Genomic DNA, 26,685 nt, shown 5'->3' on the forward strand with positions numbered 1-26,685 from the left:
TACAAGAAGGCAATGTCACAGCTATACAAGAAGGCAATGTCAATAATATACAAGAAGGCAATGTCACTGCTATACAAGAAGGCAATGTCACAGCTATACAAGAAGGCAATGTCACAGCTATACAGTAAGGCAATGTCACAGCTATACAAGAAGGCAATGTCACTGCTATACCAGGGTTTAATATCAATCTTTTATATTAAGGATTTTAAACATTTATCTTTAATATTTGTTTACATTCCAGTCCAGCACACCGGTATCCTATCTGTACTCTTTAAATCAGACCTCCAACATCTTTTCACTGTTGACAATGACCTGTAATCCTGTCTTCACTCCAGATTAATAGACATGTCTTATAATCTGTTAATTATACACTGTTGGTTCTGATAAAGCTGACTACATGTATTTGTACACACCAGCTAAAGTCGTTATTAAAATATGTTTTGTGATTAAAGCATAAGAAAAAGTTCTAGTCAATCACCAACACATCAGTGGAGGATAAAAGGTAGAGTGATATTTGACTGTAAATACTATATATGGAAACATTCACCATGCATTATTGTTGCCCTCAAATCAATATCTGTCTTTAACTAGTGTGAAGCATATTAGCACTGATGTAATATAATACTAAATACTCTTAGGTAGAATATAATGTAACATGATGGTAAAAATAAACAAAAAAAATATGTACTACATGGCATCAATATACAGTTAATCAATTTGGTCACACCTCTTTTTTTTTAACAATTGATAATAGATGCATGAGAGTACTGGTATGTGACACACTCAACCCCTCACTCCGCCCTGTACATGTTTAGTACTGGCATGCTCGGGATATCCATGAAAGGTCAGGTAGTCATATACATCCCTTAAATCAAAGGCCTGTCAGAACCAATTAGAGCATTTACCTGGTCATTATAGTGTGACAGCAGTGAAACAAAACAACACTCTCTGAAATATTCTAGTTCACTCTATGGATAAAACACCCAAAGAATGTCGCAGAATGCAAGAACAGTGCAGGAACATTGTATATAGGAGAAACAGGCAAGTGATCTGGGGTCATCCTTAATGATCAGAAAGCTATGGAATCTGTAATCCCATACATCACAGATCAGTCAACACAGCAAAATCACATCAATTTACACACGTTCTGTTGCAATCATAATAGATTTAATCACTTACCTGTGTAAATCTACATATTGTATCAGGTAAACAAAATTACCAACAAACAAAAACTGAAAACAATGTTCGACCAATCTCTCTGATTTATCAAAAATTGTGGTAGCCAAATAAATCCATCATGTGTCTCAACTTGTGAAAAGTTCAGAACCAGATCTGTCAGGTTATAATGTCAAGTATTAAAATGAAGTGATCTAATAGCAAGATTAAGTGTCAGGAAATTATGTAACACTTTCAAATTCATTCAAAGGACCAGAAGGGATTGTGTGACATCACATGTAGGCAAGTCAGAATTAGCACACCCCTCCAGCAATTCTATCTAAACATTATGATGATCACATGACCAAAGACAGTAGCTCTAATTTTCTTAACATTTCAATCCTGTCAGTACTTTTTAATCTACGGTACTAATAAAGAGTCAGTAATTTTTATAAGATTTTTTTCTTGTGAGTCTTGAGCACTACTTTTTCACTAGTCCAGATTAAAAAAGATGCAGTGAGCTCTCAAAATTTAATCAAGTCCAACAGGAAAAGAAAAATCATTTAACACTTTAAAATTTTGGGGAAAACAAATAATGACAAAACTTCTCAAAAGAATCTTGAAGGAAAGTCAAGTGAAAGTCCTATCTGTGATTGTATATCAGACATGTGGTATCCAAACATAGCAGTTTGAAGTAACAGACTTAGAATTATGTGAATGACAGGCCTGTCCACCAATGTCCACCCTGAGTTGGGACTGACAGCTCTATAAAAATTGATGATACATAGCGCCTCTTAAGGTCTCCTATCCAAGTTGTTGATAAAATGTATCCTTATCTACAGGGTTACATATACCAACAGATACATCTAATCAAAGTTGGTTCTGGCTTTTTTGTACAAAGGTCTTCCTTCCTTTATTTCATTACAACCACTTTGCACCCTTGGGGGTCTAATTATCTGTTAATACAGCAGCGATTCCCTTCATCCAATCATTTTCCATTTTAATTTCAGTTAATTCATTCATCTGTAAAAATGCATTTACTGGATTTGGAAAGTTTTCAAACATTTTCCTCTTTCACTCAAGGTCTGCACTTGTTTACCCTTCATATTGAAGGACACAGACACATATATTAAAGTTGATGCAAATGGGGATTGAATGGCAATTGTGTTGTTATTTACCACAGTATATACAGTCAATGGGACACAGATCTAGACATAGACACATTCTAATTGTGGCACATTACCAGTTTCCTGCAGACCCCAAACCCTTATAACTCTTCTATATTCCTCAATTTCTACATAGCTGTAGCCAAGGTTGCAGTCTGTTATATAAATAAATAAATCCATCAAACTTTTTCAGAAGTTGGTCAATGTAGGGAAATCTCCTTGTCTCAACTAACATTGAAAATCTTCTGTAATAAAATGTTTATAGTTAAGAACAAATTTTGTCCCTATATCATTTTTCTGAGTATAAATACATGTATGTATGCAAAACTTAGATATGTTATACATATGATACTAGGCAATTAAAACGTCATAACCATGAAGGTCAAAACCAAGCAGTTTGCTATAGTATGCAGATGTATTGAGTACTGAAAACTGATGGTACACAAACCTAAATGCTATTTGAAGAAGTGGAAGTTTCCTAGTCATACAAAGGATCATATTTATGAGTGTTATTTTGATCAGCTGATAAACCAAGGACAACAATGAGTGACTAAACTTTAACTTCCTTATCCATGGACTTTTATATAGTGTACATATGTCTAACATCTTATATTACGACCTCATTTCAAGATGTCATGAGCAAATATATACCTACATGTACACAAGCTTTGTATCAAGCATTAGCAACAGTTGTCATGGTTTCCTGATATTTGCATTCGATCAGTACAGTTTATAGGTTCACTGATATTTGAAACTCAAATTTTTGGCTCCTGCTTTCCCTTTAGGACTCATCTATTTTTTTGAAAACCAACTCATCTCAGTAAAGGAACTCATCACAATTTTGGAAATGGAACAAAAATTATTGTTTGTTTGAATTTCAACATCATTTATTGTGTAATAAAGTCAACTGCATCAGGATTCAAACATAACATGTTTTATTTGTGTATAAGGCAGAAAACAATGGATAACTGTTAAGGTAGACTTAACATGCACCTTTAATCAATTATCCATCATTACACCTGATTTTGACAGCCAGCTGTCTAACTATTCAATTACCTGGTAATATCTTAAATGAAAATGCAGAAGCACCTGTGTAGCAGTGCTGAGATGGGTTAACATAGTTTTGCTTTCAGAGTAAATGAAAACTCATCCCACTTTCTACTTGTTCATTTATATCTTCTAAAATAATTCTGAACTGATTTTTCTGATGTAATCGTGATGAAGATGTTTTGCCTTTTTCTTGGTATTGGCTTGTTAAAGGGATATTCCATCCAAGTAAGGATTTCTTAAAAAGGCTTTTTGTGAAATTTGTACAAAAGCATCTACTTAAAATTGCACAACGCGGTTTCCAACAAAAATCAACTTTCGCTGTTTTATTGAGGAAATTTCTTATAGGTCTAACTAGATCTGCTTACAAATGTTCATGCTGCCCTGATGACGTCACAACAGGTTTGCACCTGTGTAATAATACCTGCATGCCTGTGATATTTGCATATAACATGCAGAAAACCACAGCCAAAAAAAAAAAATTTGGTCACATTGCTTCCTTGTTAGAAAGAAGTTGGATTCTGTTAAATTGGCCAATCACAAGGAAATACATGTGTTGCAATATAAAATTAAACCAGTAAAAGTAACCAGAGCGAAAACATGAACAGAGTTCCATATAATCCTACTGATATAAAGTCTACTATGCAATGAGCTTCAAATTCAGATTTCCCATTTTGGTCCCCAGTTTAGTACTGTAATCGAAAATAATCCTTATTGTAGCCACACTTCTTACAGGAATATCAATATCTATTAGTGTCATTTCAACATAGTTTGTGTTGTCATTGACAATAGGATGGGGACACTGTCTTTCATTGACATACATATTGTTATCATCACTGCTTACATCAAACATTGTGTTTTTGTTTATGCATTAAAAATGATCATGTGGTAAAAAGTGCTATATTTACACATTCCAATTTTATACTGGTCACAGGTTGTTTCCACCAATTTCGCCTGTCCAACATGACCGCAAGAAGGATATTCCAATGCTTACAATAATTTGAATAGTCAAAAGAGATACTTAAAAAACCAATGGAGCCACAAAATATAACTTGGGCAGAATATCCTTTTAACAAGTACTATTTGTAATTTGAATAATAATGTATTTTGAGCCTACTCTACTGCCAAAAATACTTTTATAATTTCTTCAGTCTAGGACCTTTAATAATTATCAAAGAAAACACTGAAGGACACTGACCTGACAAAGTCAGTGACATCACTCCTATAACAGCACTGTCTGATTACCAGATCTTTTGCGTTTAAAAAGACATTACAACAAACACTGATATGTGATATTACCACCAAAAGATAACCACCTTAACTTACAAAATAACTACCATAAGTGTGCCATTGTCCTGTGTACCCCTTAATTATACTTTATAATTGAACACTGGACAGAAAATGGTCCTTTGTTGGCAAACATGAAATCCTGTAAAATGATGGGTGCCCAAAATTTTAAAACACTCCCAAATGAACCTATTTTTACTTCAACAATATGTGCATATTACATCACTGTTGAACTATCAATAACAGATATGAATGCATATACAGCAGTGACTGGTTTATAAAGTAGTGTTTGGGGACATGGCTTTACATTTCTTAAATTCAACCTTCCCAACAAGCAACATATTAGGTGACCTCACTCTCAACTTCTCACTTTCCATCCAAAATGCATGTTTTTAAAAACATACAAATGTAATAATACCTTACGTTTGGAAAGGTCAACGGCACTTAAGTCTGTAACACAGTAATGGACTGTTATGACAATGAAGTGATGTAACACTTTTAAATTCACCTACATGAGCGAAGATTAGCAATATGACAAAATCCTTAGCTCCAACTCAACAAAGATTCTTTGGACGAACTTTTCAACTTTCTTCCTTCAGCTGGAGACAGAGTGTGACATATACCTGGTGGATTCTGGTGTTGATGTATCAGAGAGCTGACATTGCCGAAAACACAAATATGCATACCTAACTCGGTACAAGATATATACACCACAACCTACCTGGAGTAGCCCAAAGCCAATTATTGGTCACCTTGTGACTCGTGAAAACTGCTAAACCTGGTGAACATCAATCACATCGCCGGGGTACTGAACAACTTCTTCCAGAGGTCTAAACTTTACCTGCTTGCAGTTATATTCCAGCTGTTTGCACAATTCATAAATATTCCATCAATAAAGAAAGTCAATCGTGGCTTGTCTTTAGGTATGCACCCCACAGGACATACGTGAAATGTTTCTAAATATTGCTGATATCACTAGGAATTCCACACCTTCCTTTCTTTTTGTTTATGTTTTTCCTTTGAACCGAAGTACTCACCTTCGACTAGTCCGCGTCAAAATAGAAAGCAAGTATTATTTAGAGTTAATATCACATTTCAAGAACAAAGTATCCACATACCATTGTAGAAATTTTAATTTTATCTTTAATATGCACTGATTCGAAGTTTTACGAATATTCATAATAAAATTCAAGAAAGAATTAATGCGTTATTATCGCGTATGAATATATATGACAAGTGCGCTCATCAGACGGAAGGGAACTAACTCTATTAGTTTTATTAGTTTTCAATACACAAGCAGACACACAATAAGAACTAACGAATTTCGAGGAATTTCTTGAGCTGTAAAGCATTTATGCTTAACAAAAAATGAATTTTGAGTATGACATATTTATGTGGGGTTTTTTTTCAGAAACAGAATCAACTTGTTTTTGTAGGTGGAAAAAAATTAAGGTGTAGCAGTAACAATCGCGCAATACACAGAGTTTAGGCCCTTCTCGGAGCAGCTTGCTGCTCACAGTACACAACTTGTACATTTATTATTTTTCTTCTTCTCTTTTTGGTAACCCTCTTTAGGCGGCGGGAGTTGTATCATCAATTTATCAAAAGCAAAGAGATTAACAAAAGGGAGAAATTTGTATCCAATTTATTCTTTGTCACCTTTTCCCCATTTTACCTTCATATAGACATGGGACATTTAATGCAGGGAAAAATAAAGTCTGGTTGAAGAAAATGCATTTGTATTTGTTCAGCGAGCCTTTCAGTCATCAAATCCCTCTGTCAGAGTTATCTAATCTATACATATTCTTACTGTGCCCGTGCCAGTGAGAAGTGAGAGATTATTTCCATAAAAAATGATATAAATAAATGAAAATTATTATAAGGAATATGTCAAATGGAAAATTAAACATGCATTTTGTTTTAAACATGTTCAAATAGAGAGTTCAATAGAAATGATTCAGCACAAAAGTAAGCATGTTCATTTTAAAAATTATTCAGCTTTCTTGTACTATTAATTTTGAAAAACTGGTAACAGAGCTTTTGGAGAAAAAAAGTCATTAAAGACAGCCAATGGGCTTAAACTTATTTAACTTTAGTATACAGATATAGATTGTCTACTATCACCCAATTATATGTCTCTGGATATAGATTTAAAAATAACGATAAATTGTCTTGATTTAACACAGCTAAAATCAAATGTCTCCCCTTCTCGGGAATGAAGTAGTTGTTGGGTGAGTGTGTGTGCAATTGTGTAGTTGTGCAAAATATTGATCAAAGTTAAAAAAAACAGTCATGCATATATACTGAAATTCTTGAAGGTGTTGATGAGGAAATTGATTGATTAATTACCAATAATTTCATAAACAACTCTGTTAAAAAAGTGCCAAGGCTCCTCATATTTGTATGTGACTCACCGTCTTTAAGTCATGAACATGTATGCCAAATTTCATCATCCTATCTTAATAACAAAGAAAGAAAAAGCTCCGGACAAGTTTTTTTTAACAAAGGGCTATAACTCTGTTATGAAAGGGCCCTGGCCCCTAATATTTATATGTTACACACCGTCATTAAGTGATGAACATGTATGCCAAATATCATCTTCCTATCTTAATTATGAAAAGAGTTATGCTCTGGACATGAAATTATTGGAACAAGAAGAAACTCATACAAAAACAATATGTCTCCCTTCTGGAGACGTTGAGACATAAATATTGGGAAAAAAAACCAGGAAAATCTTATTTGATCCATTTCATTTGTAATCAACATCTGTAACTTCACTTTGGGGAAAATGATGCACTGGCAGACCCTGGAGACAACTATATGTATAATGAAGTACAATGGTTGGTGGGTTTACATTGGGATACAAATGTATTGGTGTACAATCGTTGGTGGGTTTACATTGGGATACAAATGTATTGGTGTACAATGGTTGGTGGGTTTACATTGGGATACAAATGTATTGTGTACAATGGTTGATGGGTTTACATTGGGAGACAACTGTATTGGTGTACAATAGTTGGTGGGTTTACATTGGGAGACACATGTATTGGTGTACAATGGTTGGTGGGGTTACATTGGTAGAAACATGTATTGGTGTACAATGGTTGGTGGGTTTACATTGGTAGACACATGTATTGGTGTACAATGGTTGATGGGGTTAAATTGGTAGACACATGTATTGGTGTACAATGGTTGATGGGTTTACATTGGGAGACAACTGTATTGGTGTACAATAGTTGTTGGGTTTACATTGGGAGACAACTGTATTGGTGTACAATGGTTGATGGGGTTAGATTGGGAGACACATGTATTGTTGTACAAAAGTTGATGGGGTTACATTGGGAGACAACTGTATTGGTGTACAATGGTTGGTGGGTTTACATTGGGAGACAACTGTATTGGTGTACAATGGTTGGTGGGTTTACATTGGGAGACACATGTATTGGTGTACAATGGTTGATGGGATTACATTGGGAGACACATGTACTAGTGTACAATGGTTGGTGGGTTTACATTGGGAGACACATGTACTAGTGTACAATGGTTGGTGGGTTTACATTGGGAGACACCTGTATTGGTGTACAATGGTTGATGGGATTACATTGGGAGACACATGTATTGGTGTACAATGGTTGGTGGGTTTACATTGGGAGACACCTGTATTGGTGTTCAATGGTTAATTGGGTTACATTGAGACATTTGCATCTATATACAATGGTTGATTGGTTTTTATTGGGAGACACCTGTATTGATTTTCAGTGATGGATGGGTTTAAAATGAGACACACTTGCATCTATATACAACAGTTGATGGATTTTTATTGGGAGACACCTGTATTGGTGTATAATGGTTAGTGGGCTTATATTGGGAAGCACCTATATTTGCGTACAATTTGTGATGGGGTTACATTATGAGACACCTATATGGATGTACAATGGTTGGTGGGGTTATATTAGTAGACATCTGTATCTGTACAATGGTTGGTGGGGTTATATTAGGAGACACATGTTGGTTACTTGTAGACCACCTGTATTGATGTACAACAGTTCATGGGTTTAAATCGACAAATACCTGTATTGGGAGACACCTATATTTATGTTAAATGGTTGGTGAAGATAAATCAGGAGACTCATGTATTGGTGTACAATGATTGGAGGTATAATATTGGAATATACTTTTATAGATGTACAATATTTGATTTAGTATCATTAGGAGACACCTGTATATATTACACAAACGTTGGATGGGTTATACTAGGAGACGCCTATATTGGTGTACAATGATTGATTTGGTATCATTAGGAGACACCTGTATATATTACACAAACGTTGGACGGGTTATACTGGGAGATGCCTATATTGGCGTACAATGATTGATTTGGTATCATTAGGAGACACCTGTATATATTACACAAACGTTGGATGGGTTATACTGGGAGATGCCTATATTGGCGTACAATGATTGATTTGGTATCATTAGGAGACACCTGTATATATTACACAAACGTTGGATGGGTTATACTGGGAGACGCCTATATTGGCGTACAATGTTTGATTTGGTTTCATTAGGAGACACCTGTATATATTACACAAACGTTGGATGGGTTATATTGGGAGACGCCTATATTGGCGTACAATGATTGATTCGGTTTCATTAGGAGACACCTGTATATATTACACAAACGTTGGATGGGTTATACTGGGAGACGCCTATATTGGTGTACAATGATTGATTTGGCATCATTAGGAGACACCTGTATATATTACAAAAATGTTGGATGGGTTATACTGGGAGACGCCTATATTGGCGTACAATGATTGATTTGGTTTCATTAGGAGACACCTGTATTGATGTACAATGATTAGCAGGCTTTCATAAAGATACAGTTGTATTGATTTTTAATGGGTGGTGGAGTTATGTTGGAACATGCCAATTCTCATACCATCTTAAAATAAATTCTGCAGCAGCCTTCAAATCTCATATAAGTGATACTGTATCATCATCTAGAACAAGCTTAAAGTTAGTGTTGTATGCAACACTTGTCTGCCACCATTAATCTTCTAATTTTCTAAGCAACATTGACCTTGATAGTATTGAACAGATGATTTATTTTAACAACTTAAAAGTCTTCTCTCCAAACATTAAGGTCTTGACAGGCAGGATGCATAAACCAGAACATAATGTAGAAAAAATTATTATATGGACTCCCTTGTACTTCATTCTATATGAAGTTTTAACCAAGTTTATCTTCCCTAATTCATTTAAGTGGTTATCTGGAAAACAAAATGATGACATGTCAATGAGGACCCAGCTTAACCTTTAAGGGTAAATTCAACCATTCAAGTCACATTCAGTATACAGATGGAAAGATATCAAATTTGACCTTGACCTTTTGACACAGTGACCTTGAACATTGGTCACTTGACAACTGGTGTTATTCTGACAAACTTTGCTTCTCGGATCTTTGATACGGGGCCCTAAAAATGGTAATGAATGCCTTCGTATTAAGTCAACTTCAAAGCCTCCACAGTTGACCTTTCGACCCCTTACTCAATTCCATCCTATCTATTTTCTAATAATATTAGATTGCATCAAGTTTCAATAAAATCTGTCACCCCGATCACAACTTATCATCTGGAAGCCAAAAATATGACAATAAAAGTCCATTTTTCATAGCAGTGACCTTTTTTGTTGACCTTTTGACCTCAAACTCAATCCACTCTGTATTACCACACAACCTAACACAAAATGAAGTTTCATTCAAATCTATCCATCCTTCCTCAAGTTATCGTCTTGAAACCAACATCCGGACAGATGGAAAGACAGACAGACACATTAGTCCCCTCTGGACTAATTACGTGTATCTACAGATGATAATTTACAGCCATATATGAAATAAAGAATCATATTTGTACATTAGTATACAAAATGGATGTGTAAGATGTCATAACCACTATTACTACATTTACTGCAGTTTCCCTCAAGTTCTGGTTTGTTTTCATTTGATAATTTCCATCACCTCGATGTGGTGCACTTGTAAGTGATCATCAGAAAATAGTTTACATTTCAGGAACTTTCATGCAAACTTGATGCTACAAACAAATTAAACAAGGCTCAGATAACAAATATATGCTTGAAAAAAAAGTACCATCGATTTTTGTATTTATATCATTTGTAATGAAGTGAATATACAAAAACTTTTGAATATCTTGATCTGCAGAGTAACTAATATATCAATTTCATCACCATAAACATTACAGTATTGAGAAACTAGACACTACCACAAAGTATTTACACAATCATTTATTGGAGATAACTACAAAAGAACACGGGTGAGAAAAGGTCATCACGTCGACCGCCGTCGTAACATATATCGCCCTTTCTGTAGCTGTGACACATAGATTCGGATCTTGAAGTTGTCTTCAATCTTTCGTACATAAATCTGTGTGGAGAAATCAAAACACAATTATATTATATTATTACAAAATCCAAAATTTTAAAGAAATTTCAGAAATATAATGTTTTGATATATGGGAAAAAAATATTTGTTATGCATGTATATATTGACTATGTATATGAAATATTTGAAATTAACTGACCTGCTACCACTTATCTCAGAATTATACGGATTATAAAGCAGTCTAATAGTTTCGTGATATTACTTGGCATTCAAGCCACAAATTTTACATTGGAATTCCAAGCAAGTATTCTGGAATGCCTTGAAAACAATTTTTGAAGCATGAAGATGTGACTACCTCTTGGGTACCGATGGCTGTGATCACACCATTAAAGTTAGGACTGTCACGGCATTCCACAAACACAGGTTGGTTTCTGTGGAACCTACAAGAAACACGATATACAGATGTTTGTCAAATGATCAAATTCTTTTCCTTCTGATATATCTTTTCTGTCATAATAAATAACATATCATCATGATATCTCCTCACAAGTAAGTTTTGTAGACTTATCAAATGATAAATTTGGTGAAATATTGCTTTAATACAACGAAATGAAATGTTTCATGATCTTCTTGATATCATCAAAATGACAAGTCATTGTTGACAACTAAAGACATGCATCTTGGAAATGATCCTCTGCTAACCTACTACAAAAAGACATACTTGAAGGTAACTTTTAACTAATAAAATGAGAGCTTAAAGAGTCATTTTGTGAGCTCACCAGCGCTTGTCATAGTAGAGGCGTCCATCATCAATCCTGGCCTCCATTGCGCCCTCCAGAGGACTCTGCACCAAGCTGGACTTCTTGCTGATGGGCTTCCCACTGACCTTGTTAATGATACGCAGATCTTCCATAATATCATCTTCGCTGAGGAAGAAGTTCAGCTGAGGTGAGAAAGTCAAGGATAAATTCCTGGTCAGTAAAACATGGTAAAGGTGAGACCTTAGAAATAAGAGGGATACCTCAAAACATATACAACTCAATAATACTAAAACTAACACAACAACAGTATATAATGTTTATAAACCTTTAAATTCATAAAATACGAAAGATCGAAAGCTACCAGATAGTGATTTTTAAAAGTTTTGATAGCTGTAGTAAAATTTTGTCATCGCCAGGACATATCTACAAAGTTATGTGTACACTTTAATTCTCCAGAAGTGTGGTCATATTGAAGAGGTTTCATTCTCATATGTATATATTACCAAATATGATTTACTATATAGACAATAATGCTGATTAAGTGCAGAACAAAGATCATAAATGTTTAATTTTCAAGTGTCCCAATTCAATGTTTTTTTCATGTTCTTTGACATTGCTTCAAAATATCTTACAAAAACATTTATAAGAATGGGTATACTGTATAGCAGTTTGTTTTAAGTTGCCTAATACAGATTTTATCAGTTATCTAAAAGGAGTTTGAGAAAAAAAAACCTTGTTTATAACATTATTATTTGATTACTTATCACCATGTGAAAAGCTAGGTTATTTTGAGGAAGAATTTCTTTTTAGAAGCTTTTGTCTTTCTCAATGAACATTTGGAGGCCAGTCACATGCTAGTTGTTCAAGGAAACGACTATGAAAGCAATGGATGATCACTGAACTAAGTTTCCTGAGATTCTGAAACTTCTCTAAGGTAGATGTGAAACCATACACATCAGCACTTCATCTAGGGTCACATCAGTCTCATCTTCTTCCCAGTGACCTACTGCGCCCCATTGATATCCAAGTGTAGAGCATATATTATTTCAGTTACAGGATTACAGTGTATTTAATTGGAACAACAGTATTAAACTGAATAATACTACAAAACAATACTAGAAGGATATCAGGTGAAGGCTTTCGCCGTTTCTCTGGCAGAGGGATGGGGTCATTTGGTCGTCTCCGTAGTTTTCTTGTAGTAATCGGTTTCACTTCCATGGAGTCTGACAAAAGGAATCCTAAAAGGGACAAGATTGAGATTTGTAGCCATTGTCATCCAATGTCATCCAAATTCTCCAACATACAATACATGTGACTTTATTTCACACAGTTTACAATTAAATTCTAGTTACTGTTGAGGATTTGAACCATTTTCTTCACATTAGAAATTAAACACTATAAATAGGTTAAATTTATCTATAATTCTGCTATACATTAAACCACGTTATAAAGTGATGAACCCTTCCATTCCACAACCCCACCTTCGCCCACTAAACTTTTATCCCCTAAATTATCACATTATTACTTGCCTTACCATGCCCCACTCCCTCAAATATCACCAGTCTAATCTATCGACCGTTCCAACTCCTATACCTACCCTTAAAGCATAATATGTCTTATCTACAACCCTCCTAACTCCTACCCTAAATCACCACCTGTATATTCACCTAAACCCAACTTACCCCTTTCAAGTTATTTATAAAGTGTTAAACCCATCCTACCCCTTAAATATGGCATGTCTACTCACCCCCCCCCCCCTTCCAATTTACCCCTACATCACTCCACCCCCTAAAACAATAGCGGTCTTCTCACCTCCCATCAAGTCAATAGAACTCCTCTCATTCTCAATATTTCTTTTCTTCTCCTCATAATCAGCAATTAGGTGTTCCTTCAGATCAATCTTCTTCTCCTACAAACAATTACAACTTAGTTACTCAAAATGGTAATTGGTTTTGTACATTTATATCTTTTAGATTGAATACCAACTACCATACATATCTGTCTTCCTCGACAAATTATCCTGTCAATTCCTATTTGATGCAAGGTTTGTGCAGTACATTCACATTGGATTTACACATCTTAATCTGAACAAGCACTCCAACTCCCCTTTGTAAAATTGCTTTTTGGCTTTTTGGAATACATCAATAATATAATAGCAAATACTTTTGAATAAAAGTATGTTTGTTTAGTATTATGTAATACTTATAACCAGATACTGTCTTGAAACCCGTGAGTTACAAATTCAACATCACTATTTCCTCTATATGAATAAGCACCATGAAATTACATTACTCACTTCAAAATCCTTTGCTGCAATTTTCTTTTCTATGATGTAGTCCTTATCAACAACCTCCAACTGGAAAAGATATTTTGGCATTATATTTTAGTACTGATTGAATCATTTCTCTGTGGAAACTACACAGCATGATTATTAAAACAATTCTGGAATACAAATGCAATGATGATTTTTGAAATACTTAACATTTTTAATCTTGAGAGTCAAAGGTCAAAAACACCTTGTTATGACCTTAATTAAAACACCATGCAGCTACAACCTAAAGGCTTAAGATATTTAACTACATGTAAGGCTACACCATCTAGATGGCACTTCGAGGTGAACACCATCTTGCTACAACCACAACGTCACCACTATCACCACAAGGTCAATCACATCAAAACATAGTGTCAAGGTCAAAACCATCTAGTTATAATCCCAAGTTTAACACTATCTACCTACATTCTAATGGACAATAGCTTCTAGCTACAACTTGGAGGTCGACTTATAAGTTTTTAACACAACACCATTTAGCCACAACCTTAAAGTTTTTAACACCATCTTGTTTCAACCATAAAGCCAATACCATCAAGTTACAACCTCAAGATAGACAACAACCACCTAAAATCTCATGTCCAATAGCTTCCAGCTTCAGCCTCATGTTAACACCATATTGCTTCAACCACAAGGTCAAAACTGTCAAGCTACAACTTCAAGATAAACACCAACTACTCACAATCGTATGGTTAATAGCTTCTACATACAACTTCAATATCAACACAATCTATCCACATCCTCAAGGACAACATCACCTTGCTAAAACCTCAAGGTTAACATCACCTAGTTACAACCTCAAGATCAATACCACCTAGTTACAACCTCAAAGTAAACATCACAAAGCTACCACCTCAAGGTCAACATCACAAAGCTACAACCTCAAGGTCAACATCACCTTGCTAAAACCTCAAGCCACACCATCTATCTTTCATCATAAGATTAATACCATCTAGTTACAGCCTCAATGCCAAATATATAGCCATAAGTGGTTTACAAATTTTTTCAAGAAATTAACATGCTCAGTTTTGCCTAAAAACAAATATGCTGACACATTTTGAACATCTCTGTACAAGCATGAATTAGATACCTCATACTCCCTCCAAATTTCATTGATTCTCATGCGTTCCTTGAACTGCTGGTCAATCTTGCGACGTTTCTTGATGTACTCTGGTAAAGTGCCTTCCTGCAATTGTTGCAGCTGCTTCTTCAAGTGAGCAAGCTTATCTTGGTACATCCTGTTTATGACATATATAGTCTACTGTAATGCTTGTAATTTGGGTATTTTTACAGTCATAGTGCATTCTGCTTTCAATACTATAAGAATATTCAAGACTACCTCTGATTAACAGATGTACAGAATTACAGAACCAAGAGCCAAGAAAACCTTTGATTGTTTATATTCTCAGGAAATCCCCCTACAGCTTAATGACTAGATAATAGTTCTCTGGTATAATGTAGATGTAAATTTAAAGCACAATGGTAAGTACAGTTACTGCCTTATTTTCTTATGAATAGACGCCACAAGCACTTGAAAATATTACTATTCCTCTTCTTTCTTCATCTTTATGCTGGTCTTATTAACAGGATATTTCACCCTTCTTCCTTTTGCTACAGATTCTATCAGTTAAGTGAATGATGTTACCTGTTCCTATATTTTATAATTACTTACTGTTCTTTGATTTCTGTATATTCTGTTTGCTGCTTTGCCATATCAGTCTCACTGGCATCTTCAGTATCTGGAAAGTAGAACTTGATCTTATAGTCATGAGAATATTATTATTGTGATTAATAAGAATAATAATAATACAAATTTATTCATTAATAATTGCTCAAAATCAATACATGAATAATGCAAAAAAATGAAATAGAGACAGGAAACTTGAAAATTGCTTTTTCAATTTCAATGAATAATTCGACAAGAAATGGCTGTATCACATATCAATTCCTGACTCGACTAATTACCTTAATATGTTTTTATTAATCAGACCTTTACTTAATTATAAATACCAATAATCATGTGCTATATATGATATTAAACTATGATTTTATATAACATATATACAAAGATTTTGATAAAAGCAAATATTGCTCAACTTTATAGTCAAGGAAACAAAAATGTAGCTACAGCACTTTACACAAAAAAAGAAGAAGTTGAACACATTTTTCTTTCTTCACAAAATAAAATGTCTCCATTTAATTATTTAAATGATTATTTCCCCTTCAACCCACATAAACAGATTTATTTATTTATTTTTGAGAGTCCTGACTATTCAGTATCTTATATAAAGATTTTTGCTGACAATATGTATTACATTCATGTAATTATGAATGTATATGATAAATTATGAAAGTTCATCTTTAAATAAGTTACTGTGTTTTAATTAATAAACTATCATTAACATGATCAATCATACTTTGAATTATTACATGATCAAAGATTCATCTGATTCTAGATTGACAATATTTAGCTGGATTAATAACGCTCAAGGTATTTTTTTTAAAATGTTTAGTGACATCATGTTCTAAATACAAAGCAGTGATCATTATGAGCATGTGCAATACCATACATCTAAATCTAAACTGATATGACTAATACAACACTAACACAATTTTAAACATTTTTGGGTATAAAGTTTAGAGACCTACATGAAGAAATTCTATAATTTCCACTTAGTACATATATATCAATGTAATTTTGAATAAGACAGACTGTTTATGACACTGATAATTTATGAAGGGAAACGAACTAAAAATAACTGCTAATCATGTGATGAAAGAATACATGAATCAGCATAAATTTCACAGAATGATAAATGAATGTCTGTAAGATCACATTAAATACAAGTCTGTACATCTGTGACTGAGGAAATATTCTACAACTGCTGAGTATCGTATCTACACTGCACATGCCTCCAGACAAACAAACAATGGTAATAAACACACACAAGTACACCCAGTACTTTACCTCCAGTGGAAGCCATCATGATGCTATTTATATGATATATGGGGATTCCCCTATGAGATCATGATTAGCTTAACAAAGGGAACTAACTGTGATTCATAAGTGTTCAATACAATACTTATCTGCATGCAGCACAATATTTTTAAATGTATTTGATATTAGCAAAGTGATAAATTAAATCTATCCTACTGTTTTAGGATTTTCTTAACCTTTATTTCTCATATCATTGTTTTTGTTTCACTTTCATACCAAAACTTAAATTCCTGTTTGATATGCAGTCAAAATTTGGGTTCTGGCCAGTAGTAACTTTTAATTATCCTAAGAAAATATGTCATGAACATAAGACCTAAAACTTGATTCTTGCATATTGCATGTAAAATTTCATATGACTTTGTTTTACCTGTTTCTTGATACAGCTAAGTTAGAAAATTAAACTACATTTGAATACTAACAAAAGTATTCATTTCAAAACAACTAGGATAACTCAATAAAGTCAGACAATTGGTGATATGCTGAAAATGGCTGGTCACAGTATTATTTGCTTATCTGAGATTGATTGGGGGAAACCATAACACACCAAAAAAACGCTTGGGATTTTTTTTTAAGTGAGCTTATCAAATAACAGTATTTGTCAATGAATTAGTAATCTTACTAGTGCTATAATTTGAAATATGGATGTGTTAATTTCCAAAATACATGGAATAGACTCCCCCTCTACCGGTTTTTATAATGTCTATGATCATAGTAATGACAAGCAATATCTTACACAGATACTCTGGATGATTAACAGAAACAGGATTTACATTGACTTGCTCTTCATTATTTACTAAGAAACTATTTACAGTTTATATGTTATTAACCCTTAATAAAAATAAGTATAAAGAAAACATTCTTGTAACCAGTAGTCCCAGCTAAGTGCCTGGCCCATTTAATTTGATTAGTTGGCAAACCTTAGCAAATGGCTTACCTCCCTTAGACCATATTATCAACAACATGCTTTTGCTATTAAATCTAAAACTATGAGAAAATTTGTAATAATTATGCCATCTTTGAGGATATGTTCTCAAAGTACATCTTCGCTTGATAACATTTGCGTGAGTGCAAATGACTGCAGGACACGATTAACTTTTCATAAACACAGCAAAAGATTTCTCATTTGGTTTCAAATAGCACCATCTCTTCTGAAATTTGTCCACTTTGACAATAGTGTAGTTGCTCATTTTAGTTAAATCAAATTAGAGACGAAAATAACACTGATATGTACGTCTCTTGTCAGATCTCCATTTTAATTTAACACTTTGAAATCTTAATGCACCAGACCCAAAAAGGGGATGGGGGGCAGTAGCGAGGTTTGCGAAAAAAAAGTTGCCTGAGAAACATAATCCGTCAACTGGTCATCTCCTACTATATTGGAACTTATTAAGAAATCGTGTCGATGTTGTCTCTCACATGCATACGCCAAGGTAGATTTATAAGGACGAAACGACAGTCTTCGTTATCAAAAGAACACGAATCGTTAAGTTTCCTTAAATTCAATACTATGCATGTCAATATTAGTGCAAAGTAACAACCATTATACACATTCCATACACCAGGCATACCTATGCATAAGGCAAATTCAGGCAAAATGTCTTATGCTTTGTTACTTGCAACATAACGTTGCAAACTTATCGTAAATTACAGTGCCGTTGCATATATTTCTCCTACAGTTACCTTCATCAGTACAATTATCATCAAAATCTCGATCATCGTCGAAATCAAACAGGTCATCGTCGTCCAAATCATCGTCGTTTATGTAGCGCGGCGAAGATGTGTAACTAGATGCCATGATGTTGTTCTTCTTTGAAACAACTTCCGGGGAACCATTAACTTTTAAGGTCAATATAGCCCATAAATTCAGAAGACTTTGTATTGTAAAGAAGAATTGTCTAAATTATTTAATTTTTAGCATTCTATGGTTATGCAATAATGTCTTATAAGTAATTGCGTCAATATAAATCGATGAATACACAGGATTTTGAGAATCATTATAACATATTTTTATCGACTACATAGCTTGTAGTTTCACTTCCGTAAAGCTGCACATGCGTCGTACAGACAGACTTGAGAGCTATCAACATCTGTAGAGTATACGTAGCATTTACTCACTAGCACGATCAACACTTGTCAACTGGGTTGGAGACATAAAACGATGGCAGCTCAGACTTTTCAACAGGAATATATGCAGATGCCCCCAATTACGCGGGCTTACACAACAGCATGTGTTTTAACAACAGTCGCTATTGTAAGGATTTGGTATTGATTATTGATAAGTTAGTAACTCATAACTGTAAGTTCTGGCTTCTAATCCAAATAGAAACATATAAAGATGTTAGAAAAGCCAGCCATGATATCAGAGGAAGGAATCGTCAAGATTCTCACCCTTGGACTGGTTGGAAATATTTTTGTTTAATCACGATATTGGAAATTCCGTATTCTCCACGTTTTTATATAACCTTTTCTACCTATTCCCCTGAAAGGACAGTATAGTGGACAAATGACACATTTAATAAATCGATATGCCCAATGGCCAGTGAGAGGTGAATCTTGTGTTCTTAATAAAAATGTTGTTAACAAATTAAAGTGACTTTTCATATGTATCAATTGAAAAATATATATTCAGCTTTTTAATGCTGTCAATTTAACGATAATTTTCTTCGTGGTGTTAGCTGAAAGAGATATACATTATAGGATGGTATTTCCTTTGTATTTAGTTTAAACATGGATTTTGTTTTATAAACATCATTATATGAAAAGTTAACAGAAATTATTTGTAAAAAAAATCTGTAAGCTTTCTAGTTACTTTTTAATTTTGAGAGAAAAGAAAGCTTTTGCAAGGAAGCATATGCAGTTTGTTATCCCTCTGTATCCTCCCCACCCAACCTGTTTACTTAGAAGGGCAGTAAATGACATTCAGATGTGATATCCTTCTCTGACAGCACACAATTGTGCCTCAGTTTTCATGATCATTAATGCGCTGAATGGTATGACCAATGTAGTCAAGGGAGTGCTTCAGACCACTTTCCTCGAACATGAGTTCGAAATGCATGGGATAATGTTTGCTTCATCAGTGTACATTATTTTTTCAACTTGATTGTATGAAATGTTATATTGTTGAACTTTTTTTTCACATGTTATCAAATGAAATGAGAGAAAATCGGAGGTAAATTTTTTGACAAATTTTTTGCATCACTGAGTAGAGCCATTATTGTCCAACAGGTGTAAGCCCTCCCATCAATTTTGTGAGGTTAGAATCTGTGGATACACAATATATGATTTAGAATTGTACATAGGTGTAATGACTGTATGCATCTATTCTACATTTGTATTCATGATAATCATACTTTTGTTCAGCATCCCAGCGGGAATTGAACCAGAGTTTTTGGCATTGAAGCAAACTACAGTCGTCATACGTTCTTCTTAAATTAGCTGTTACACACAGTTAGGTTTATAGTATAAGGAATTCTTCCTTGTACTCCATTAATGTAGAGGTAAAATTGGAAAATGGGGGTCAGTACCCATTGCAGCATACTACTTGACATTCTGTAAATGGTCACATTTGATTCCCCACATTTATTGGTAAGGCAATGTGTCGGAAATATATTTCATGGGTCAGTAACATTTCTGTGCTTCACAATTAAGAAATAGCAAAGATCTTGACATAGATCAAATTGAACTTAAATTTGACCATTTGTGGACCAAAGACATTTGGAGGATGATGGATATAGGATGATGTTGTTCAACCAAATCATGCTTTTAAAATCAAAGCCATATTTCTAGGTTTTACACAGGGTTTACTCATAAACATCATGATATTATATAACTCATCCAGTATTTATAGTATTTAAATCCATATTTCAATAATTTTTAAGTTTCTTGCTCTCCTTTTTCCAAGCTCCTGAATTCCTTGTAGACAGGCTTGTAAAAAGATATTAAGTTTGGTTTTATTTTTCATTCTCTTTACAGCAACTTGATGTGATAACTCCATTCCAAATCTATTTTAATCCAGACCTTATATTTAGAAAATATGAGGTAAGTTATTTGTAAATTGTGTATAACATCCAACAAGAAAACAATAGGTATTCTCAAGAATTGTATTTGTTAGAATTTGAATTAGCCACAATAAGATTATTTGTTTGTTCAAGATGCTAGTTTGAATGGGATAGATGATTAGATATAATTATATGCTAAGTTTCTGCAAATTGGCTTGTAATTCTCTTTTTTCCCAAGGATGGTAACAACATTTCAGTACTGAAAGCAAAATTTCTCCAATCAAAATTATTATTTTTTTTTTGCCTTTTTTTTCTATTCAGACACTGTAATGATAAGAATAAGCATGTCTCATTTGACACTTAACACTTTCTGTACCTCCTCATCATCCAATGATGAAATGTAATTATATCTATTATTTATATTTATGTTTTTTCAGGTATGGAGATTGGTAACAAATTTCATGTACTTTGGACCAATTGGATTTAATTTCTTATTTAATATGATATTTGCGTATCGTTATTGTCGGTTATTGGAGGAAGGATCTTTCCGTAATCGAACAGCTGATTTTTTTTTCATGATAATATTTGGAGCTGCTCTTATGATTGTATCCTTTGTCAATCAAAATTAATTCATTCTGTATTATGTGATAGTCTGATGGTGTGAAATGAAAACATTTTAAGTGTTTCAATATTTGTGGTTCAGCATAAGCTTTAGAAAAGACTAAAACACTTGAACTTATGATCTTTGAATTCCAACTCATTTACTCTAGACTTAATACATTGTATTCATCTTGTGACATTATATAAGAATTTTAGGGGAGCAGTATATGACACCTTGCAGAATATGCATCATTTTCACTAGTGTAGAAACTGTAAAGAATTCTGACACACTGTGCTGTCACAACTATAAGATATTGGAATAACTGATTGTGAGGCAGCATATCATCAAACTGACCATGTCTTTTTATTTAAGCTGTATCTTATTTAAAACCAAAACAAAACAAAAAAGGTACCTGTATCAGCAAAGAGATCGGTTTTGAAATTTATGCGTGGAATCAATCAAATCAATGGATGCTTTCAATTTTACCTTGAACTATTTAAATGACAAAGCAAAACCCAGTTCATCAAGAATAAAACATTTGGATTTTGAAGACAAAGAATATTGTATACAACTAAACTTATGACCTCACACTTGCTTTCCTAATTTGTCCTTAACTCTTCTCCAGGTTGTCGGTTTGTTTGTTAATATAGTGTTTTTAGGCAGTGCTTTCACTATTATGCTTGTGTATGTATGGAGTCGAAGAAATCCCTTTATTAGGATGAATTTTTTTGGGCTGATGACCTTTCATGCCCCATACCTACCGTGGGTTCTACTTGGCTTTTCCGTCCTGCTCGGAAATTCTGTAATGGTGGATTTAATGGGTAAGATATCTTAGTGTTACTGTGAGATTCTGGAACAGTTGAAGAAAATAGCAAGATATCATAATGTGTGTAATTGAATATATGTAATTTGTCTATTGTGTGTAAGTATATATATCTATTTGTGTATGTCAATACTAAGTTGTTTTTTTTTTAAATTATGATGAGTGAGATATTTCAATCCTCTAGGGGAATTCTGTTTCTGTGGAATTTTAAGGGTAAAATATCTTAATTCTGCTTGAAAATTCTGTATTTATTGGCATAATTTAGAAGATATGATAATCTTGTTAGTAAATTATGTAATGATGGATCTGATGGATAAGATATCTTAACTGAGCTGGGAAACTGTATTATTTTATAGTTATAAGTAAAGAGTATGTCACCTTTACTTACCTCATGTTTCTATGGTTACAGGTATTGCTGTTGGACATGTATATTACTTCCTAGAAGATGTTTTTCCTCAACAAAATGGAGGATTCAAATTATTAAAAACGCCAGCATTTTTGTAAGTGCAGCAAAAGCATTTGAGTATTTACCTGTATGTATATATACATGTATAAAGTTGTTATGCTGATCATTAGTGAATTTGCCAACCCTCCATAGCTGTCAAATATGTACAATGGACATGGATATTGAATTATCGTTGTTCCTGTATGGTTTTAAGTATGGACACAATTTACACTGTTCTTGTCTTGGTAATGATTGGTTATAGAAATGATGTTAGGGAAATGATTGGCTGAAGAAATGATGTCGGGGTAATGATTGGCTATAGAAATGATGTCAGGGCAATTATTGGCTATAGAAATGATGTCGGGGTAATGATTGGCTATAGAAATGATGTCAGGGAAATGATTGGCTATAGAAATGATGTCAGGGTAATGATTGGCTATAGAAATGATGTCAGGGCAATGATTGGCTATAGAAATGATGTCAGGGCAATGATTGGCTATAGAAATGATGTCGGGGTAATGATTGGCTATAGAAATGATGTCAGGGCAATGATTGGCTATAGAAATGATGTCGGGGCAATGATTGGCTATAGAAATGATGTCGGGGTAATGATTGGCTATAGAAATGATGTCGGGGTAATGATTGGCTATAGAAATGATGTCGGGGTAATGATTGGCTATAGAAATGATGTCAGAATAGTGATTGGCTATAGAAATGATGTCAGGGTAATGATTGGCTATAGAAATGATGTCAGGGCAATGATTGGCTATAGAAATGATGTCAGGGCAATGATTGGCTATAAAAATGATGTCAGGGAAATGATTGGCTATAGAAATGATGTCAGGGTAATGATTGGCTATAGAAATGATGTCGGGGTAATGATTGGCTATAGAAATGATGTCGTGGTAATGATTGGCTATAGAAATGATGTCAGGGTAATGATTGGCTATAGAAATGATGTCAGGGTAATGATTGGCTATAGAAATGATGTCAGGGCAATGATTGGCTATAGAAATGATGTCAGGGCAATGATTGGCTATAAAAATGATGTCAGGGCAATGATTGGCTATAAAAATGATGTCAGGGCAATGATTGGCTATAGAAATGATGTCAGGGAAATGATTGGCTATAGAAATGATGTCAGGATAGTGATTGGCCATAGAAATGATGTTGGGTTAATCGTTAGCTACTCTTATGACAGAACAAGTATTTGTCTGCTTGAAGCATGTTGCATCAGATGCTTGATTTGACCAATATTTCTCATTACAATGACTTTATTACAAGCCAGTGTTAGATTACAGACCTTCACCATTCCTAGCTGTTAAATTTTGTATTTATATCCATATTTGAAGGCTTCAGTAATGGCATCATTTGGATTTCTTTTGCAGAAAATATATCTTGGAAGGAGCACCAGAGGATCCTAATTATAACCCTCTTCCTGAAGATCGGCCTGGAGGGTTTGACTGGGGAGAGGGACAGGCTGCAGGGAACAGAGATCAGCCTAACCAGGGGTAGTGCGGACATTAACACTTTTTAAAGAAGTCTCAAACTTACAGAAGATAAAGAAATCAAGGAAGATGAGATATTTTGCCTACATATATAACATTATAATGACGGGCCAGTTGACTGGCATTTAAACTGTTAAACAGTTGTGTGAGCATGTATTAATGAGTACTTGTTATGTATACATATTCTGTATAGTAATATAGATTCTTGGATAAGTCTTCATTCATCATCTCACCAGTACATAATATATATATATAGAATTACCTATCCATGTATATTTTTGAAAGATTTATATTTATATCTGTGACGTTTCAAATGTTTATTGTGTAGATGTTTCACAATTGTTCAGTGATGCTACACTGCACCAGCGTTTCAAAGAAAACAGCCATTTTTATGATTTGCAGAAAAAATGTGGCCATAATGTTAGGATCCTGAATTTTACACAAAAATGTCCAGTTTGAGTTTATAACATGAAGACCTAGAATCACAAACTGAACTTGGTACAATTTACACTGTGTGTGATGAATGTGTCCATATGTGAATCATGCCTATTTCAATTAATTTGTTGTTTTCAAATATATATGGATAACATAACTTTGAAAGGTTGTTCATCTTGAACTTTTAAAATTGTTTTAATTTGGATTATAATAATCAATACATATTAGCTGTTATCAATCAAAAAATAAAAAAAAACAGGAGAGACATAAAAAGTGATGTTATTATTTTAAACAATGTAAACTTTTTTTTAATTTGAAGGTAATAACCACCTCTTCTCAAACTATGAACAAACCTTTTTCTAGCCAAATTTATCATGTGTTTAGTTCTGTCTAAACATTCTTAGCTTTAATATGCCTTTAAAATAGTGTTGTGGGAGGAATTTATTGAGAAAAGTGAGTTTAGATCTTTTATCCAATGGCTTATTTTCAGCCCTGTATCATCAAGGAAAAGATAATATCTGCAGGAAATTTTACCTGTTTAGAAGATAATTTCTTTCTTCACATGAACGTTGTCTGTCTGCAGTTTCATGTTCTCTAAATGGGAAATTTAGAGGCAAATTTCTCAATGAATGGAAAATATGTGAAGTACCTCAAATGAGCAAATCGTAGATGTGATATTTGGTATGTAGATGGCCAAGATAGTGTACAGAATTAACATTCACTTATTGTACATTTTCTATATGCTAGGCATTATCAGTAAAACATGTCATCTACTACGTCCACAATACTCTTGTTCACACATGTTCAGAGTTGAACTGTAAGGTTGGTGTCCTCTGTTTGGTGGGAGAAACTATCAATACCTGTTGTGTTTGGAATGATTCTGATGTTTTATCAACTTTTTTACATCAATTTTTAGTCAATTAATTTAATCAAATCTAGTCTGATACCAAAATGTTCTTAGCACATTTTAATTATTTTGACTAGAAACAGTGATATTAAAGCAGTCGGCCAATCCTTATGTATTGAATGGTTAGTATAGCTGTTAATGATGTACAATATCTGTGTCACTTAGATTCAGCAAGTGAAAACAAAGTGTTTTTCATCATATACAAATTTTGACCTCCATGACCTTTACATTAAACATGGTGAGGATGACCTTAAGTTGTTTAATTGTTCAGTTCTTAACACAGTTCTATCACTTATAATTTACTTGTTAAAGAATTTAACTACCGTGACCCTGAACTATGTAATGATAGACTAAACTATATATTTAGCAAGACACGACCCTTACTTTGGAGACAGATCTGTCACCTGCAATCAGTGCAATTAATCACCTTGAATTGAACTAACATCTAAATACAAATTTGTGAAAAATAATCCTCTAGTCTTGTTATATGGTGGTGAGAAACTGTATGTATCTAGTAAATGTTTTTATTGCCATGTTTTATGACGGTATTGTAACGAGAACCGATCAGCGTTGTAAAGACTCTTCAATACAGAACCCAACAACTACTTACAATATATACAATTTATTCACACTATTTTACATAAATAATGATATCACTCTCTCTCAAGTTGCATCCACCTTCACAATTCATACCCTGAAAATATCTACAAATCTACAATTAAATTTCATATTTCCTGTACCTTTACTTTGACAACAACCAATCAAATGGCTTTGTGATTCCAGTGTAGGTATCAATCACCATCACTACCAGGTAAGTATATGGCT

The 26,685-nt window shown here is 33.8% G+C and overlaps 3 protein-coding genes across 4 annotated transcripts in view; 1 reads left to right on the top strand and 2 right to left on the bottom strand.

Moving 5' to 3' along the window:
* Positions 1-5,660, bottom strand: part of LOC132555278 (signal peptide peptidase-like 3) — a 49,226-nt gene extending 43,566 nt beyond the window's left edge. The window contains exon 1 of one of the 2 annotated variants that reach the window (XM_060219633.1): positions 5,497-5,660. The gene's annotated coding sequence lies outside the window, so the exon portion shown is untranslated. Of the gene's footprint in view, positions 1-5,376 lie in introns of both variants that reach the window. The other variant, XM_060219632.1, reaches the window with a different exon arrangement.
* Positions 5,661-10,942: 5,282 nt separating this feature from the next.
* LOC132555281 (sin3 histone deacetylase corepressor complex component SDS3-like) lies at positions 10,943-18,938 on the bottom strand. Its single transcript, XM_060219637.1, has 9 exons — positions 18,824-18,938; positions 15,818-15,884; positions 15,236-15,383; positions 14,113-14,172; positions 13,629-13,725; positions 12,944-13,054; positions 11,835-12,003; positions 11,411-11,495; positions 10,943-11,097 (listed from the first exon to the last, which is right to left on the bottom strand). Exons 1-9 carry the CDS (start codon positions 18,936-18,938, stop codon positions 11,002-11,004), a joined length of 948 nt encoding a protein of 315 aa, XP_060075620.1. The 3' UTR covers positions 10,943-11,001.
* A 279-nt stretch (positions 18,939-19,217) lies between these two features.
* Positions 19,218-26,114, top strand: LOC132555270 (derlin-2-like). Its single transcript, XM_060219624.1, has 6 exons — positions 19,218-19,394; positions 21,116-21,181; positions 21,579-21,746; positions 22,368-22,563; positions 22,975-23,065; positions 24,399-26,114. Exons 1-6 carry the CDS (start codon positions 19,302-19,304, stop codon positions 24,523-24,525), a joined length of 741 nt encoding a protein of 246 aa, XP_060075607.1. The 5' UTR covers positions 19,218-19,301; the 3' UTR covers positions 24,526-26,114.
* Positions 26,115-26,685: the final 571 nt, after the last annotated feature.

The sequence above is a fragment of the Ylistrum balloti genome, unplaced genomic scaffold (genome assembly GCF_031769215.1).
Source record: "Ylistrum balloti isolate Yb309-2 unplaced genomic scaffold, AGI_CSIRO_Ybal_v1 Utg370468, whole genome shotgun sequence".
Lineage (NCBI taxonomy): Eukaryota > Metazoa > Mollusca > Bivalvia > Pectinida > Pectinidae > Ylistrum > Ylistrum balloti.